Consider the following 18,405-nt stretch of genomic DNA (forward strand, 5'->3'; position numbering starts at 1 on the left):
TTCACAAATGGGCATCACATAAAGGGGGTTGGAAATGTGGTAAATTCAAAGATGCTGGGCAATGAGATGCACTAGACTTCTAGAAAAACACATATTAGGCTTGGTGCAGTGGTCATAAAACACCTTAACGCCCCTCCCTCCACACCTGACCCGCTAACCAATCAAAATGTACTCTTCCTTCTCCATTCCTTTCTCAGAGAAGTTCATCTCCTTTCTAAGTCTGAAATATGAACGTTCACCTCCCCGGATGCAGTGACCCGTGTCCACTGATGGTGCCAACTAAATCCATCCCCACCTCGCCCCGTCCCTCAGTTCGGGCTCTGCTCATTTCCTCCCTGCGGTGTTCTGAACTACTGACTTATCTGGAGTCTCCCTCGCCATCTCTGCTCCACAGTGTCTCCAGGGGTGAGGGGTGTAGGCTGGGGAGACGAACCCCCCAAAGTGTATCTGATCAAGTTAATTTCAAGTTTAAAAAAAAAAAACCCTTCGGTCAAGTTGGCACAGTAAATTCATGCTTCAAAGTACCCCTCTGCTCTGCTCCAAATACACAGCAATAATAGGCACTGCGAGGCTCAAAAACAAGATAGAAAGCTCCACAAAGCAGAAATGTAAGAGGAATGAAAAGGCGGCAAGCATGGCTGCAGCCGCAGGGCCGCGGGGCTCTTGATCTGACAGCCAGGAGTGCAGCTCCTCAGATGTCAAGGGACCAGAGCTGATCTCGCTCTTTGATGGCAGGAGGTACCTGTGTTTGTGAGAGAAGCCTGGGAAGAAGAGAAATAGATGGGAAAAGCCAGCTGCCAATTGCTTCCTGGGCTGCTTCCTTGAAGCTGGAAGACATGTGTGCAGCCTTAAGGCTGGGAACCAAACCGAGTCACCCACCACCTCACTGACTGCGTCTAAGATCTCCTAGTCCCTGTCACAGGCCCTGAGCCCTGAACTGCCTTTATAAGGGCTGCTCTGGAGGCTCTAAGGGAGCTGGGTAGAAAGAACCGGGAAAAAAAATGACATAAAGGGGTAAACATGAATGGTGAGGGAAGAGCCTCTTGGTCAAAATAAGACAGAAAGCTAAAATTCCAAAATAGATTTAAAAAAAATGAAAGATGGCTGATAAAAGCAGCGATCAAAACATAAATTCACAGGGCACCTGGGTGGCTCAGTTGGTTAAGCATCTGACTTGTATTTCGGTTCAGGTCATGATCTCACAGTAGTGAGATTCAGCCCCGTGTTGGATGGAGCATGGAGCCTGCTTGGGATTCTCTCTCCCTCTCTGCCCCTCCCCTGCTCATACTCATGCCCTCTCTCTCTCCCCTTCGCCTCTCTCTCTTTCTCTCTCTCTGGCTCTCTTTCTCAACATAAATAAACTTAAAAAAATAATACATGGATTCATTCCAAAGGAAATCAATGTTCTACAGGATCTTCTAAAAATCAATATTCTATATTGTTAGAGCATTTTAAAATCCTAAACAAAGACTTTTAAATAAATACAGGAATCATCCCCCTAATAAGGACTAGGATATTATGAAACAGAACAAAAATAGGCAGAAATGAAATAAAAACAGATGGATAAAAAATCCTAGAAACGAAAACTATAGTCAGTGGGATTAAAAAGAAAAAAAACCCTCAGCATTCAAGGTAAACTCCAGAATCTAACAGTCGTAGAAAGAATTGGTTATTGAAGAATAGTATTAAGGAATTCTTCCAAAATACAGTGCAAGAGGCAACAAGATTAAAAAGATTAATTAAAAATCATAAAGGGCAAGTTGCAAGGTCCCAGTATTTACTTAGAAGAAGTTTCAAAAAACAAAAAAAAAAGAAAGAAAGAAAGAAAGAAAATTAAGGTCATCACAAAAAACAATATTCAGGGGCGCCTGGGTGGCTTAGTCGGTTAAGCGTCCGACTTTCGCTTAGGTCATGATCTCGCGGTTCGTGGGTTCGAGCCCCACGTCGGGCTCTGTGCTGACTGCCAGCTCAGAGCCTGGAGCCTGTTTCAGTCTGTGACTCCCTCTCTCTCTGACCCTCCCCTGCTCATGCTGTCTCTCTCTCTCTCTCTCCTAGAAGTAAATTAAAAAACAAAAACAAAAACAATATTCAGAGCAAAAAGAGCTGGGAATTTTACAGAAAAGACATGAATCCTCACATCAAAAATGATCTCCAAAGACCAAGAGGGATAAAAATAAAAACAAACCTTTATATAGAAACACTGGAGAAAAACAGAAGAACGTTTAGGATAATGAGAAACTCTCAAAAGCTACCAATCCCTTCTTCAGACCTACAAGAGCCCGCTGGCCACAGTCAGTCAGCATTGATTCGGCACCACGTCCAACCAAGCGAAGAAACAGAAATACCAATGAGGTAACCTCGGCCATCCAAACCCAAGTCTGCCGGGAGCCGCACCGGCCTCTCTGGATGACAGTCACAGCTAGGAAATGGCAGTGTTTGCACAGCTCCTGCCAAGAGAAATGAAAACTGGTATCTCTTTCTGCTACTAGTGGCTCATGTTAGAAAAAAGCCTGCTGGTATTGACCAGGCCTCACAATATTCCAAATCATACGGATATTCCGCACACAGATACCTCATAAGGAAAAGCATATTCCTGCCTTTTCAAAAGAGATTTTATTTATTTATTTATTTATTTTTAAAATATTTTTATTTTATTTCTAGGAGAGAGAGAGACAGCATGAACAGGGGAGGGTCAGAGAGAGAGGGAGTCACAGACTGAAACAGGCTCCAGGCTCTGAGCTGGCAGTCAGCACAGAGCCCGACGCGGGGCTTGAACCCATGAACCACGAGATCATGACCCAAGCGAAAGTCGGATGCTTAACCGACTAAGTCACCCAGGCGCCCCTCAAAAGAGATTTTAGATGAAAGCACTGTGGGTAATTGTCAAAAGGCTCTTCCTATGGGCCTTGCAGATCCAAGGCAATTAGCCTGGCCCCGAGACAAAGAGCCTAATATAGAGTTAAGGAACAGATAAGGGCAGAACTTAAGTTAATACTTATACCTTTTCTAACTGGTGATGTATGGTGGTCCCTTCCCTAAGGCCTACTTTCCGCAAACACCCTCTCTTACAGGGGCAGCTGGGATGAGGATAGATAAGAGTCGCTAAAACATAACCCAAAAACAAAGGCCAACACATTTAGGGCCTCCATGGTGTTTACACATTCAGCATCAAGTCAAAAAGGTTTCCACAAACAACTTATTAATCAGCTCAAAAACATTCATCCTCTTGAGAGCCAGACAGAATGACTCCTAGCCTATCTATATACAACTTAGCCTATGTCCTCATTCTAGCATTATTCACTTAGCACAAATATGTATGTCATCCTGCTTTTCACTAAGCACATCCTGTTATTTCCTTAGTTGTAAGATTTACTCAACCTCACTATGATTGGGGTAATTCTGCAAGAACATTTCCGAAACACTTGTTCTTGTGCACTTTTCAAAGTATCTTATCACAAAGAGCTTCCCAGGGTAAAAATTCCTTTTTCTGATCTCATGTTGTCGTTGGACCTTTAACTAAAGACACCAAAATCGACAGGACAGAGATGCCTGCCTGGTGATCAGAAAGAATCTCGGGGCTCTCTCACTCTCTCTCTCGCCGACACCGTCCATTCTTCAGACCCCTGGACCTGCTGGAGCCGGCCTCCAGGCAACAGTCCAGTGAACGAGACTGACACACAAATGGCTCACTCAGCGGTATGCTTCAACAGATGTGTGGACCAGGTACGACGGAGCGGCGGAAACTGTAGAAACAGGGATCCCGCAAAGCCCTTCCTAATGAATGGCTGCACTGAGCATTATCTGGATGTGAATATACGTTGCAGGAAGTAAAAGTCATTGAAGTAAAAAAGACTAATAGTATTAGCTAATAATTGACGATTTACTACGAGCATTTCAGACATTATCTCACATCCTCATGAAGTCCATTTTACAGATGACACAAGTAAGTGTAGGGGGAGTAAAAAACTTTCCTAAAGTCATAGAGTTAATAATAAGCTAGAAGGTGGAGACTGGCTCTATAAAAATAACAAAATAGAGACTTTCACTTCTTTGACTGAATTTAGCTTTTTTTTTTAATATTTTTTTATTTATTTCTAGGAGAGAGAGAGAGACAGCGTAAACAGGGGAGGGTCAGAGAGAGAGGGAGTCACAGACTGAAACAGGCTCCAGGCTCTGAGCTGGCAGTCAGCACAGAGCCCGACGCGGGGCTCGAACCCACGAACCACGAGATCATGACCTAAGCGAAAGTCGGACGCTTAACCGACTAAGCCACCCAGGCACCCCTGAATTTAGCTTTTTTATTTGATAAGAAGATTGAGAAGGGAATGGTTGAGGTGCTAACCTGGCTTGTCTGCTGTCTGTGTGCGGAGTGTAAGTAAGGAGGAACGTGGGAAGACTAGCTGGACAGGTATATTTAAGTTTAAACAGATTCATGGCTTGCTTCTTGCTGTCGTGATTACTAACACCTACATTTGTTGAAAAGGAGCAAAACGTGGCCCAAAATATTCAACTGTTATAGGCATAAAACGGTTTGTTTAAACTCACAGTGATATAACTTAAAAATAATTTTTTTAATGTTTATTTATTTTTGAGAGACAGAGTATGAGCCAGGGAGGGGCAGAGAGAGAGAAACACACACACACACAAAATCTGAAGCAGGCTCCAGCTCTGAGCTGTCAGCACAGAGCCCAACATGGGGCTCAAACCCGCGAACCAGGAGACCATGACCTGAGCTGAAATCAGACTCCTAACCAACTGAGCCGCCCAGGTGCCCCATCATTGTAATGTAACTTTCAGCTGTAACTTTTAACAATAACAGAACAGGCTTCTGATGACCTAAAGCCTGTATGTTTGTTAAAGAAATTCATTACTTCATCAGAACTACAAAAATGTATGTTACAGGAAATCACATTTGGTCAGTGGCCTGCGTTAATGAACCCACCTCTCTGTAAACCAGCACAACACCACCGCATTAGTTAATCAACCCACCACCATCTATCAGGTGGGCTCCATGGGTAGAGAACTTGGACGACTGCTGTCTGGCCGCTGGAGAGAGAAAATCAAGTCTGATGCACTTGGAAGTTACATCACACCCCTGCTAGCCGCGCTTAGCTGCTACACCACACTGCCTGGGAACTGCCAGCCTCATGGCCCCACGTTCCCTCCCTCCTGTAAAAGGACACTCTCAGATTTTACTCAGCTTTTGGAGCCCTGACACAGCTAACCAACATCTAAAGCAATTCTTCCACATTTTAAAATATTTTCTTTTTCTTGAACGCACTCTTTCCAGAGCGCTTGGCTCTATTTAATTTCTTACAGTCCCCTAGAAAGAGAAATTCCAATCATTCCTTCTTTCTCCTACTTACCCATGTTCATCTTTCTCTAAAGCCTTTCCTGGACTGAATTCGTGTTTTTCCCCTTCTGTGAGAACCTGAACTCAAAAACCAGCCTCCTCAAAAACAGCTGATTTTAATAATTTATAAACTAGTAGAAATATAAATATATGTATTACATCTTCCCAAGAGTTTGCTCTTTACATTTTAGTTTGCAAACTAACTCTGTGTAAAAGGTTTATTAGTTCTTCCTACTCCAAGACATTCAAAATCCTGTGAGCAAATGGGTAGGTGATTGGGAAGGGCTAGTCCTTGAGGCAGAGAGGCAGCCTGAACAAAATTAGCCCTGGATATAAATGTGAAGGGTCTGATTTCCCAAGTTCGATGGCTGAGAATGACGATAGAAAATGGCAGTAATGTCACGAACGCACGCTACTTCTGGTAAAACTGCTTAATGTAACTTTTTATTGACACTGAAAATTTGTCTTTTGAAAATATGCCTTTTCTAAAAAATGTACCTTGAATTTAAATATATGAGTGTGTGTATATATAAAATGGCCCTTTCAAATGAAATTGATTGCGATTTCAGGACTTACCTAATTGAGAATAAAGTAGTACATAAACTTTAATGCACACATTTTCAAGAACCTGTATCGGTTTCACAAAAGGAATACCATAATTTCTGTAAATAAATAACTTGACGGTATGAAACATTCAACTGGGTGTTTTTCAGACCATCTTAATTAAGTTCACTCTAGTAATTCAGTGAAATTTTGTTAGGATATTTTTTAAAACCCAATTAGGAGAGGCTGTCTAGCATAATAATAGGATAGAACCAAAGAGTGTTAGGATATATGAGTTTTAGTCATGGTCAGTCATTAATTAGCTGTGCAACCTTACCTAAATAACAGTCTGACTGTTAGCTCCTCATCTGTGTCAGACAGGTAATACACATCCTTCATTCCTCATAAGATGTTGTAAGATCACATGATATACCATACATGAAAATGCTCTAGGAGCGCCTGGGTGGCTCAGTCAGTTAAGCATCCGATTTCGGCTCAAGTCACAATCTCGTGGCTCGTGATTCTGTGCTGACAGCTCAGGGCCTGGAGCCTGCTTCAGATTCTGTGCCCCTCCCCCACTCACATTCTGTCTCTCCTTCAAAAATAAATAAACATTAAAAAAAGAGAGAATGCTCTATTATTAAACTCTAATGGCACTCAAATACATAAATACCTTACGGAAAAGACTGAACTTTACCTCCATCTCACAATATACATAAAGGTTAATTCTAGATCAATCACTGACCTAGCTAAAGCTATAAAATGTCTGGATGAAAACAGCAGAATTCTTTCATGGCCTTGGGGTGGGCAAGTTTCTCAGACAAGGCACACAAGGCATCAGCCATAAAGAGAAAAAGCAAACTGGACTTCATCAGAATACATGAAGAAAGTGAAAAGGCAAGCCACAAACTTGGAGAACAATTTGTAATATATAGATATGACAAAGACCTCGTATCCCGAATGTATAAAGAATCCCTACAAATTAAATTCAAAATAAGCCCCAAGAACTAAAAACTGAAAATAGGCAAAACACTTGAATAGGCAAAAGATGTTCATATGACCATAAATCATATAGAAAGGTGCTCAACAACTTTTCAGGAAAATGGAAACTGCTATATTAGCCATCAGATTTGTTAAATTGATAAAGAATAACAGAGTACTTAAATATTGACAAGGATGTGGAGCAACAAACTCTCAAACACTGCTGGTGAGACTATGAAAAGGTAAAAACTACTCTCGAACACTTTAGTTAGGGGCGCTTGTGTGGCTCAGTTGGTTAACTGTCTGACTTCAGTTCAGGTCATTATCTCGTGGTCCGTGAGTTCGAGCCCCACGTTGGGCTCTGTGCTGACAGCTCAGAGCCTGGAGCTTGCTTTGGATTCTGTGTCTCCCTCTCTCTCTCTACCCTTCCTCTGCTTGTGCGCTCTCTCTCTCAAAAATAAATAAACACTAAACAAAATAAAGAAGACTTTAGTTAAATATACACCTGCCCTATGACCCAGAAATGCCACTCTTAGGGTATGCCCAAGAGAGCTGAATATGTATGGTTACAAAAAGACTTATGTAAGAATGTTTGTAACAGCTTTACTCATCATAGCCAAGACACACCAAATGCTCATCAACAGAAGGTGGGTAAACAAACTGTGATATGTTCATATCGTGGAATAGGACTCAGCAATAAACAGGAATGTTACTATTGAGACATGCAACATCATGCACGAGTCTCGAAAACATTCGTGGTGATAAAGGAGCTAGAAGCAAAAGAATACATATCATATGTTTCCATCTGTACGGATTTCAAGGACAAACAGAATTAATTTATGCACTAGAAGAAATTAGAATAGCAGTTGCCTCTGGGAAGGAGGGAGGATGGCCTGGAAAGGGGGACTGAAGGAACTTTCTGGGATGATGGAAATGTTCTTTATCCCATCTTCATATGGGAGATGATTACACTTACTTCATCAAACTGTACACTTAAGATCTGTGCATTTTATAGTATCTAAATTATAGCTCAATAAAGCATTATTAGCATTAAAAGCCTATTTTTAAAAGTAATTTATAGTAAAGAAATGGAAATTTTGTTGTTAAAGGAGTCAACTTTGACATTTATATTTTTTATATTCCTAAAGAAAGTCAATTGCTAGAAACCCACTAAAAGTATAAAAGTATTAGGGTATTAATCATCCATTCATCTATTATCTACTGAGTGACCCTTCTCCCAGGCAATGTACTAAGCGCTAGGGACAATGCTCTTGCCCTTTAGAAATTCAGAGTTTTTCAAGAGACACAGGCATGTATGCAAATGTGCTCTGACAGAGGCATGACAGAGGTATGGAGAGGTTGTGTACGTAACAGAGAGAATGTTACACTCTACCTGAGAATGTCAAGGAGATTCAGCGCTATCAGCTGGAGACCATGAAGACCTCATGGCACCTTTCCTGATGAGCTTGAGCCTGGCTTGTAATGAGCCCTAAATCGAAGATAAAAGAAACTGGCCCAGCCATGCCAACTGTGTCTAACTATTTGCCCAAGACCATAAAATTAATTAGATTTGAGTGAAGGATTTTTTCAAGCCATGATTGCTACAAGACTGAAAGGTATACATTTCTTGTACCATCTTTGACCTAAAATAACTCTGAAACTGATGAAAGAAAGGATAAACTTCCCAGGTCCCATCCCAGATTAATGAGCAGGACTAGTTCAGTTCTCAGGAGATGTGTCCCATCTCGCCAAATGTAACTAGTTAAATGCTTGGTCAAGTCTGGACATATGACATGTGTTGACAGGGTGGAGCAGAAGAGTGAGCAGCCGATCAGGATGGGGATAACATCACTCATTCATCCAATCAATCAGTCAATAATATATTATAGTAGCTACGAACATAGAATCTAGAGCCAAAACATCTAGTTTATAATTGGCTCTGCCACTAACTAGCTGTGTGAACTAGCTACTCAACCTCTTTGTACCTTACTTTCCTCATCAGTAAACTGGGGCCGATACTGCAACTGTCTTAAAGGGTTATTATGAAGATTAAATGAGATAATATATATGAAGTGGTTAGAAGAGTCTTTGTCATATAGTTAAATGTTATCAACTTGTTTGCTCATATGGGGGGGGGGTCCAAAAAGTTAGGGAATACAGAAAAAAACATATTTTTAAGTAGCATGTTATTTACATTTTACATTAATACGTTCAATGTTTTTCTATAGAATCTAGACACTGTTTCAGGCAAAGTACCTCTAAATTTAAAGCAATGTGTCCAATTGTCAACTTAAAAAAAGAAAGAACTACAATAAATACAATACAGACTGTCTCCAAAGTCTGGAAACATAGTGAAAATCATGCATTTGTTATACATCTTTTCAGATTAACAATTAGACTCATTGCTTTAAATTTATTTCATCTGAAAAACTGTCTGGAGGTTGAAGAAAAACATTGGGAAACTCATTTGAAATGTTAACAAACTATTTGAACACAAGTGTCTCCTGTTGCCCAGGTTTTCTGAATTGTTTTCTCAACTCCCCGCCCCCCCCCCAGAAAGCCAAGGGGAATACTGTCCGAGACCCCCAGTGGATGCCTGAAACTGCAGATAGTATCAAACTCTACCTGTGTTTTCTTCTACACACACATACCTGTGATGAAGCCTAATTTATAAGTTAGGCACAGTAAGAGATTAACAGCAATAATACTAAAATAGACCAATTATAAGAATATACCGTAATTGGGGCGCCTGGGTGGCTTAGTCGGTTAAGCGTCTGACTTTCGCTTAGGTCATGATCTCACAGTTCGTGGGTTCGAGCCCCGCGTCGGGCTCTGTGCTGACTGCCAGCTCAGAGCCTGGAGCCTGTTTCAGTCTGTGACTCCCTCTCTCTCTGAACCTCCCCTGCTCACGCTGTCTCTCTCTCTCTCTCTCTCCTAGAAATAAATTTAAAAAAAAAACATTAAAAAAAACTTTAAGGAAAAAAATATAGAATATACTGTAATGGAAGTTATTATATGAATGTGACCTCTCTCTTACTGTACTCCCCTCACTTTTCTTCATGTGACGATGTGAGATAATACAACGCCTACGTGATGCGGTGAAGTGAAGTGATTGCTTGACGCTCTGTGAATAGTACTAGGCTACTACCTAGCTTCTGAACGATATATCAGAAGGACCATCTGCTTCCGGATGATGGTTGACCACGGGTAACTGAAACTGTGAAAACTGAAACCACAGATGGGGGGGGCGGGGGCGCTGCTTAGGGGCGCCCGGGTGGCTCAGTTGGTTAAGCATCTGACTCCTGATTTCAGCTCAGGTCACCATTTGGCAGTTCGTGGAGTCGAGCCCTGCATCGGGCTCTTGATTGTCAGTGCAGAGCCGGCTTTGGATGCTCTGTCCCCCTCTCCTTGCCCCTCCTGTGTGTGCTCTCCCTCTCAAAAATAAACAAACGTTAAAAAACGGGGTGGGGGGGGAACTACTGTAATACTATTATTAAGTACTAAGCACACACTGTGAGAAGTGCTGTTGTGATGTTGGGGACAGAGCACGGATAAAGCAAACATAAAATATTCCCAATATTCCCGCCCTCATGAAACCTATGTTTTAGTAGGAAGAGACAGACAATAAATATTAAAATAAAGCATGCCCTATGTCCGATAAGAAAAGCTCTGAAGAAAACTAAAACAGAAGGTCGGTGGGGCCTATCAGTGCACTTGTGGGGTGCGGCTGATTTTTCATAAATAGGGTAGATAAGAGGCCTCGTTAATAAGATGACTTTCTCAGCAGAGATCTGAAGTATGTGAGGGAACAATGCAGGGATCTGGGGATGAACACTCAGGCCAAGGGAACAGCAAGTATGGAAACCAATCAGGGAAACTCCTGCAAAAATCTTTTTCTATCATTTCTTCTATTTTTATCTTTTTTTCTTTGTCTCTTCTTGACAACCTGTATCTCAGGTAGGATCCAGCTTCAGATGACTTGGACCACTACAATTTCTCTTCCATTAATTTCTCAGTATAAACCTCACTCTCTGCTTTTCTTTTCTGATCCAATAAAATCATTCTTACTGAGCAGGTTTTCGGTGATCACATTTCCTATCTCAAGTCTCTTGCTTTTTTTATGGCTTCCATTCAGTAAAAATTTACTGATGTCTAGTATGTGCCAAGGCTTGATGGTAAAAAGATGATTATCATATGACACACACCTTCAGAATCTGGTTAAAGATAAATATATATATATATATATATATATATATATATACACACACACATATAAAGTGGATAAAATATACTGTAAAAAACACCGCACTGATATTATGAATAAAGTGACACAGGAATTAATTCTTCCCAGTGAGAAAAAGAAGACATAGTTGGGGATAGAGAGGAAAAGCTTCTTGAGCTAGGATCTGAAGACTGAGTAGGAACTCAACAGACAGACAGCAGGGAATGACTATTACAGTGAAGAAGAAACATCTTAATATCAGCATAGAGATGTGAAAGCTACATTAGGAATGCTTGGATGCAATGTGTTAGATTGGAAGTCTTAGAAAATAAGAGTAGAAATGTCGATTGGCCTGACTTTATCCTGAGAGCCAGGGGTTTCCAAATTATTTTGACCACACACCCTATCAGTAACAAAAATTTTGTGCATATATCCATATACATATACACACACACAGGTTTATGTATAAATTATGCCAAGGACTACTATTCTAATATATTACACTCATTAGGAAACAAATACAAAAAGAGAAATGCATAAAATATAAAAATGAAACAGGTAATATTTTCTCCCACAAAATTATTTTTCACTAATTAATATCTACTAACTTAAGGAATACTGTGAACCGATGTTACCAATCACTAACTACTGTAACTTCCATAATCAACAAACGAATATACTACACTTGTGCTGACAGTTCAGTTCTCACTTGCATTTTTCTTGCTGTCTTCATGCTACCAAGTCATCAAGAATATTTTCAAAGTCCAAAATAGTATACATGTGCTTACTTCTTTGATCCTAACCTCAACTGTTAGGAAATCTGAAAAACCTTTATGATTGTGAACTGAAACACATCCAAATATGCCATACCTTGTACATATAAAAGGTATAAGTGCATGAACAAGTTTGCTTACAATTTCATGCCAATCTATTCCATCTCTTAAAACAGCTCACAAGCTCAACAGAGAAGGGGCTGATCCTCTCTTTCCACTTAAAAAAAAATCATCACAGTGCTCAGTACAGTGATAAAAGAGTTGCTTTGTAAAGTACAAAAACGATTATATTTCATTCACTATTATCCAAAATATTATGCCTTTTCTTAAACCTAATTCTTAGAGATGCAAAATTTTAATTTGTATTTCATTTTAATTTTAATTTTATTTATTTATTTATTTATTAATGTTTTATTTATTTCTAGGAGAGAGAGAGAGACAGCATGAGCAGGGGAGGGTCAGAGAGAGAGGGAGTCACAGACTGAAACAGGCTCCAGGCTCTGAGCTGGCAGTCAGCACAGAGCCCGATGCGGGGCTCGAACCCACGAACCGCAAGATCATGACCTAAGCGAAAGTCAGACGCTTAACCGACCAAGCCACCCAGGCGCCCCTCATTTTAATTTTTAATAATAAATGTAATCCTTGTAGCAGTTGATGCCTTTGTATAGATTTATCTATACGATGGAATACTACATGGCAACGAGAAAGAATGAAATCTAGCCATGTGTAGCAACATGGATGGACCTTGAGGGTGTTATGCTGAGCGAAATAAGTCAGGCAGAGAAGGACAGCTACCATATGTTTGCACGTATAGGAGGATTAGGAGGAACTTAACGGAGGACTGTGGGGGAGAAGAAGGGAGGAAATAGGGGGAGAGGGAGGGAGGCAAACCATGAGAGAGACTCTTGAATATTGAGAACAAACTGAGGACCGATGGGTGTGGGGGGGGATTGGAAGGGGAGTGATAGGCATGGAGGAGGGCACTTGCGGGGGTGAGCATTGGGTGTTATATGGAAACCAACTTGACAATAAACTATTTAAAAAATTTTTTTAAAAATAAAATGGAAAAAAAAAGAAGTTGATGCCTTTACGATTTTGAGATTAAGAAGCCTAGCACGATCAAAACCCAAGAAGATATTCTCTAATTTCATCATGAAACTTCACACCTGACCTTAAGTAAACACTTCAGAAATAAAGAGGATATATACACCGTGACCAAGTGGGAATTATACACGAATGCAAGGTTGGTGCCCATATGGAAATCAATCAATGTAATACACAAAGGAGAAAAAACACATAATCATCTCAATAGATGCACAAAAGGCATTTGACAAAAGTCAACAGCCTTTCCTGATAAAAACATTCAACAAACTAGGAATAGAACTCCAGCGGGGCACATGGGTGGTTCAGTCAGTTAAGCCTCAGCTCAGGTCATTACCTCATGGTTTGTGAGTTCGAGCCTGGTCTTGGCCTCGGCCTCAGGCTCTCTGCTGTCAGCACAAAGCCTCTATCTCCCTCTCGCTGGGCCTGCATGCTCTCTCTCTCAAAATAAACATTAGAAGAAAAAAAAAAGAACTCCATCAACCTTATAATAAAAAGCATCTATGAAAACCCAACCTATCATACTTAATGGTGAAAGACTGAAAGCTTTCCTCTTAAGATCAGGAATGAAACAAGGATAATTTCTCTCACCATTTCTATTCAACATTGTACAGGAGGTTTTAGCCAGGGCATTTAAGCAAGAAAATGAAATAAGATGTATCCACATTGGAAAGGAAAAGTAAAACTATCTTTAGGTGCAGATGGCATGATCTCACATTAGGAAATCCTAAGGAATCTTAAAAAAAAATGATTACAGCTAATAAACAAGTTCAGCAAAGTAGCAGGATACAGGAGCAATATACAAAAATAACTCGACCAGTTGTATTTCTATACATTAGCAGTGAATAATCTAAAAATGGAATGAAGAAAACAATTCCATTTACAATAGCACCAAAGAGAATAAAATACTTACGAATAAATTTACCAAAAGAAATGTAAGACTTGTGCACAGAAAACTACAGAACATTTATGAAAGAAATGAAAGAAGACCCCAAGTTAAACGGAAGATATCTGGTGTTCGTGGATTAGAGGAACTGATGTTAGTTAAGATAGCAATATTCTCAGAATTGATCTACAGATTCAATACAATCTTGATCAAGCATTAGCTATGGAAATGCAAAGGACCCAGAAAGGCCACGACAATTATTGAAAAAGAACAAAGCTGGAGAACTCACCTTTATTTCAAAGTTTACTACATAGCTACAGTAATCAAAATAGTGTGGCACTGGCATATAGACATATAGATCAGTGGAGAAGAACTGAGAATACAGGAGGTGCCTGGGTGGCTCAGTCAGTTAAGCATCTGCCTCTTGGTTTTGGCTCAGGTCGTGATCTCACAGTTCATGAGATCAAGTCCCACATCGGGTTCCACGCTGACAGCTGGAGCCTGCTTGGGATTCTCTCTCCCTCTCTCCACCTCTTTCCTACTCATGCTCTATCTCTCTCTTGAAATAAATAAATAAACTTTTTTTTAATTGAGAGTACAGAAATAAACCCTTACATCTATGGTCAACTGATTTTATAAGGGTGCTGGTATAATTCAATAGGGGAAAGAATAGTTTTTTACTAAGTCAAAGTGGGACAACTGGATAGCTACATGCAAAGGAATGAGACGGGACCTCTACCTCATGCCATGCACAAAAATTTAGCTCCAAGAGCTAAATGGAAGACCTAAAACATTGAAACTCTTATAAAAAAAAAAATAGGTGTGAGTCTTCATGACCTTAGATTAAGCAATGACTTCTTACAGATGACACTTAAGGCATAAGCACCAAAAGGAAAACAGATAAATTGGACTTCATCAAAATTTAATCAAGAAAGTAAAAAGGCGACCTATAGAATGGGAGAAGATATTTGCCAATCACCTATCTGATAGGGGTCTTGTATCCAGCATATAAAAAACTCAACATGTAAAAAAAAAAAAAAAAACAATTAAAAATGGACAAAGGATTTGTAGAGCCATTTCTCCAAAGAAGATATATAAATGGGCAACAAGGGCATAAAATGATGTTCAACATCATTAGTCTTTAGGGAAATGGAAATTAAAACCACAGTGAGATACTACTTTTCTCGTCCAGGAGGATGGCTGTGATCAAAAAGATGGACAATAACAAGTGTTGCCGAGGATATGGAAAAACAGGAACCCTCTTACATTGCTGGTAAGAATGTAAAGTGGGGCAGCTGCTAAGGAAAACAGGTTACTGGTCCTCAAAAAGCTGAACACTGAGTTGCCGTAGGATCTGGCAATTCCACTCCTATGTATAGACCCAACCAAATGGAAAGCAGGGATTCAGACCGATCCTTGTACGCTTTTGTTCATTGCAGCACTATTCACAGTAGCCAAAATGTGAAAACAACCCAAGAATCCACCATCAGATGAATAAACAAAATGTGGTATGTTTATACAATGGGATGTTATTCAGCTCTAAAAGGAACGAAGTTTTGATCCATTCCACCGTATGTGTGAGCTGGAGGACATCATGGTATGTGAAATAAGCCAAACACAAAACGGCAAAGACGATATAATTCCACTTACATGAGGTACCCAGAAGAGGCACATTTACAGAGACAGAAAGTAGTAGAGGCTAGCAGGAGAGTTATTGCTCAATGACTATGGAGTTTCTTTCTTTTTTCTTTTTTTTTATTTACTTATTTATATCAAGAAAGTGAGTACAGGAGAGACAGAGAGAGAGGGAGAAAAGAGAGAGAATTCCAAGCAGGCTCCACACCATCAGCACGGAGACCAACACAGGGCTTGAATTCACGAACCGTGAGATCATGACCTGAGCCAAAACCAAGAGTTGGGTGCTCAACCGACGGAGCCACCCAAGCGCCCCACAGTTATGGAGTTTCTGGGGTGATGAAAAGTTTCGGAAGTAGATAGTGGCCATGGTTGTGCAAACACTGTGAGTGTAATCAATGCCACCTAATTGCACGCTTGAAATGACAAATTTTGCTATTTACATTTTATCTCAATTTTTAAAAATTAACAACGTACCTAAAACCACAGGATTGTATACTTTAAATGGGTGAATTGTTTGGTAGGTGAATTATATCACAATAAAGCTGATTTTTAAAATGTGAAGAAAAAAAACGAAATGAGCTCTCAGGCTGTAAAAAGGACAAGGGAGAATCTTAAATGCATACTGTCAAGTAAAGAAACGAGTCTGAAAAAAGCTACCTATTGTTATGATTCCAACTACGTAACATTCTAGAAATGGCAAAACTATAAAGACAATCAAAAGATCGGGGTTCCAGGCAGGGGAGAAATCATGAGCAGGTGGAGCACAGGGTATTTTCAAGGCAGTGAAACTGTTGTATATGATCCTGGAATGGTAGATAGGTGACATGCATTTTCAAAACCCACAGAACGGAAGAACACCAAGAGTGAACCCTAAAGTAAACAAAGGACTTTAGTTAATGTATTAATACCAGTTAGTCAATTGCAACAAACGTACCAGACTAACACAAGATATTAACAGGAGAGACAGAGTGTGCGGATGGGGAAGGGTATATGGGAACTCTGTCCTTTCTGTGTAATTCTTCTGTAAATCTAAAGCTGCTCTTTAAAAAGTCTATTCTAAAAATGTACCCTTTACAAAAGACTGTACTGAATTGTATCCTCTCCTCATGGTTCATAAGACTATTCGCTTTAAACGCAAATTACAATTTTACAGTAGACGGGAAGGAAATGCTCGTTCTTTTAGCATTGCAGAATACCAGATGCTACCAAGTCATCTCCGTTTGGTATTCCCCACACCCGTTCCCTACTTCACCTCCTCCTCCACCCCCGACAAAATTATTTTATGGCCTAAATTTTTGTGCTCATCTACTTCCATCTAGATAGCCTTTGAAGATTCTGGAGTCTTTGGAAACACTTCCTTACACTTATGACTAAATTCCAGTCTAATTATAATTATGAATTACAGTCACATAATCACACCGAGCTACCATGCCTCCCGTTTTATGCACTTTGTTGATCTTCTATGAGTTATCGTTTTATCGGCAACCTTGAGTGTGTTAGTTCTACATATTTCTTTGAAAGAAAATTGTTCTCTAGGGCACTAGAGAGTCAACACAAAGTCTTCTGGAAACTGTAACTGTCCCAGAGAAAGGGAGCTAACACATTTAAGAATAACTTTGCCCCAGCTCCTGGTTTAAAACGATCCCTTCCGTGGATATGGATGTGGACGGGGAGGGGGCGGGAGGCGAGGAAAATGGGTGATGGGCATTGGGGAGGGCACTTGCTAGGATGAGCACTGGGTGTTGTACGTAACCCAATTTGACAACAAATTAGATTTAAATAAAAAAATAAATAAATATAAAATAAAATAAAATAATCCCTTCCCAAACTTCTAATCTTTACTGGCACACTGTATCCATTTTTTTTTTACCTTGGTCTTTTCCAGCTTCATCTATGTGTTGAAAATCTTTTAGTGTCTGAAGTTTACAGAAGCCCTCTCTGCAGTGCTGGATGACTTTCTTCGATCCATTCTTGATGAGATAATCCATGAGCGTAAGGGACTTATACACGTGGCGCCAGTTCTTCCCGTGATCGCTGAGTCTCTGCCATAGCATGTTCATAATCTCCGACAGAGAAATTGTGTTGAAAGTCAGGTCACTGATATCTAACATCAAAGAACTAGAGGGACCCCAAGGGTCATTAGAAGTTGCTTCCCTGACTTTTATTTCGGCATCTGAGTAATTCTTCATGAAGTTTTTCACTTGCCTCCTGAATGCCATCGGTAAGCCACGTTGGAAGGTGAGATGGGGATGTGAGCAATGGAATAGGAGCTTATATAATTGGTTTATAAAATGGAGAGGGAATTGGCCCCCAGTTCTGCTGCTCCCAAATGATTAATCTCCATTTTGATAAGGCAACAATTTCCTGCAAAGCAAAGTGCAAAAACTGTGTAAGTTCAAGATTTTTTGAAATGTCTATCGAAGACCAAGTCAGTGTGAGAAATCTAGTTTTACTTAGAAATCAGCCCCTCACGTTCATCCGCCAGGACTGAGGGCACTATATTAATTCTCCAAGGAGCTGTATGGGAAAATCTCCCATAAGGGATTGGACTATACTATGTGAAGAAATATAGGTAGTCTTTCTAGTCCTAAAAGGTTCTGCAGAAAATATCACTCAACCCCCTTGGCCAGAAATAAAATTATTCTAAAGCATTACACGGACAATGGGCAAGTCAGTAGAAGAAAATGGAACTTGTCGGGGTGCCTGGGTGGCTCAGTCAGTGAAGCATCTGACTTTGGCTCAGGTCATGATCTCAAGGTTCATGGGTTTAGGTCCCACATGGGGCTCTGTGCTGACAGCTCAGAGCCTGGAGCCTGCTTCGGATTCTTTGTCTCCCTCTCTCTCTGCCCCTCCCCCGTTCACACTCTGTCTCTCTTTCAAAAATAAATAAACATTTTTAAAAATTTTA

General features: G+C 40.3%; 1 protein-coding gene across 1 annotated transcript in view; it reads right to left on the reverse strand.

Moving 5' to 3' along the window:
- Positions 1–17,812, reverse strand: part of ENTHD1 (ENTH domain containing 1) — a 104,128-nt gene extending 86,316 nt beyond the window's left edge. The window contains exon 1 of the mRNA XM_039234966.1: positions 17,368–17,812. Coding sequence (XP_039090897.1) covers positions 17,368–17,716 — 349 coding nt within the window. The 5' untranslated portion in view covers positions 17,717–17,812. The remainder of the gene's footprint in view (positions 1–17,367) is intronic.
- Between the last annotated feature and the right edge of the window lie 593 nt (positions 17,813–18,405).

The sequence above is a fragment of the Hyaena hyaena genome, unplaced genomic scaffold, assembly GCF_003009895.1.
Source record: "Hyaena hyaena isolate Hyena2069 unplaced genomic scaffold, ASM300989v1 scaffold_4, whole genome shotgun sequence".
Classification (NCBI taxonomy): domain Eukaryota; kingdom Metazoa; phylum Chordata; class Mammalia; order Carnivora; family Hyaenidae; genus Hyaena; species Hyaena hyaena.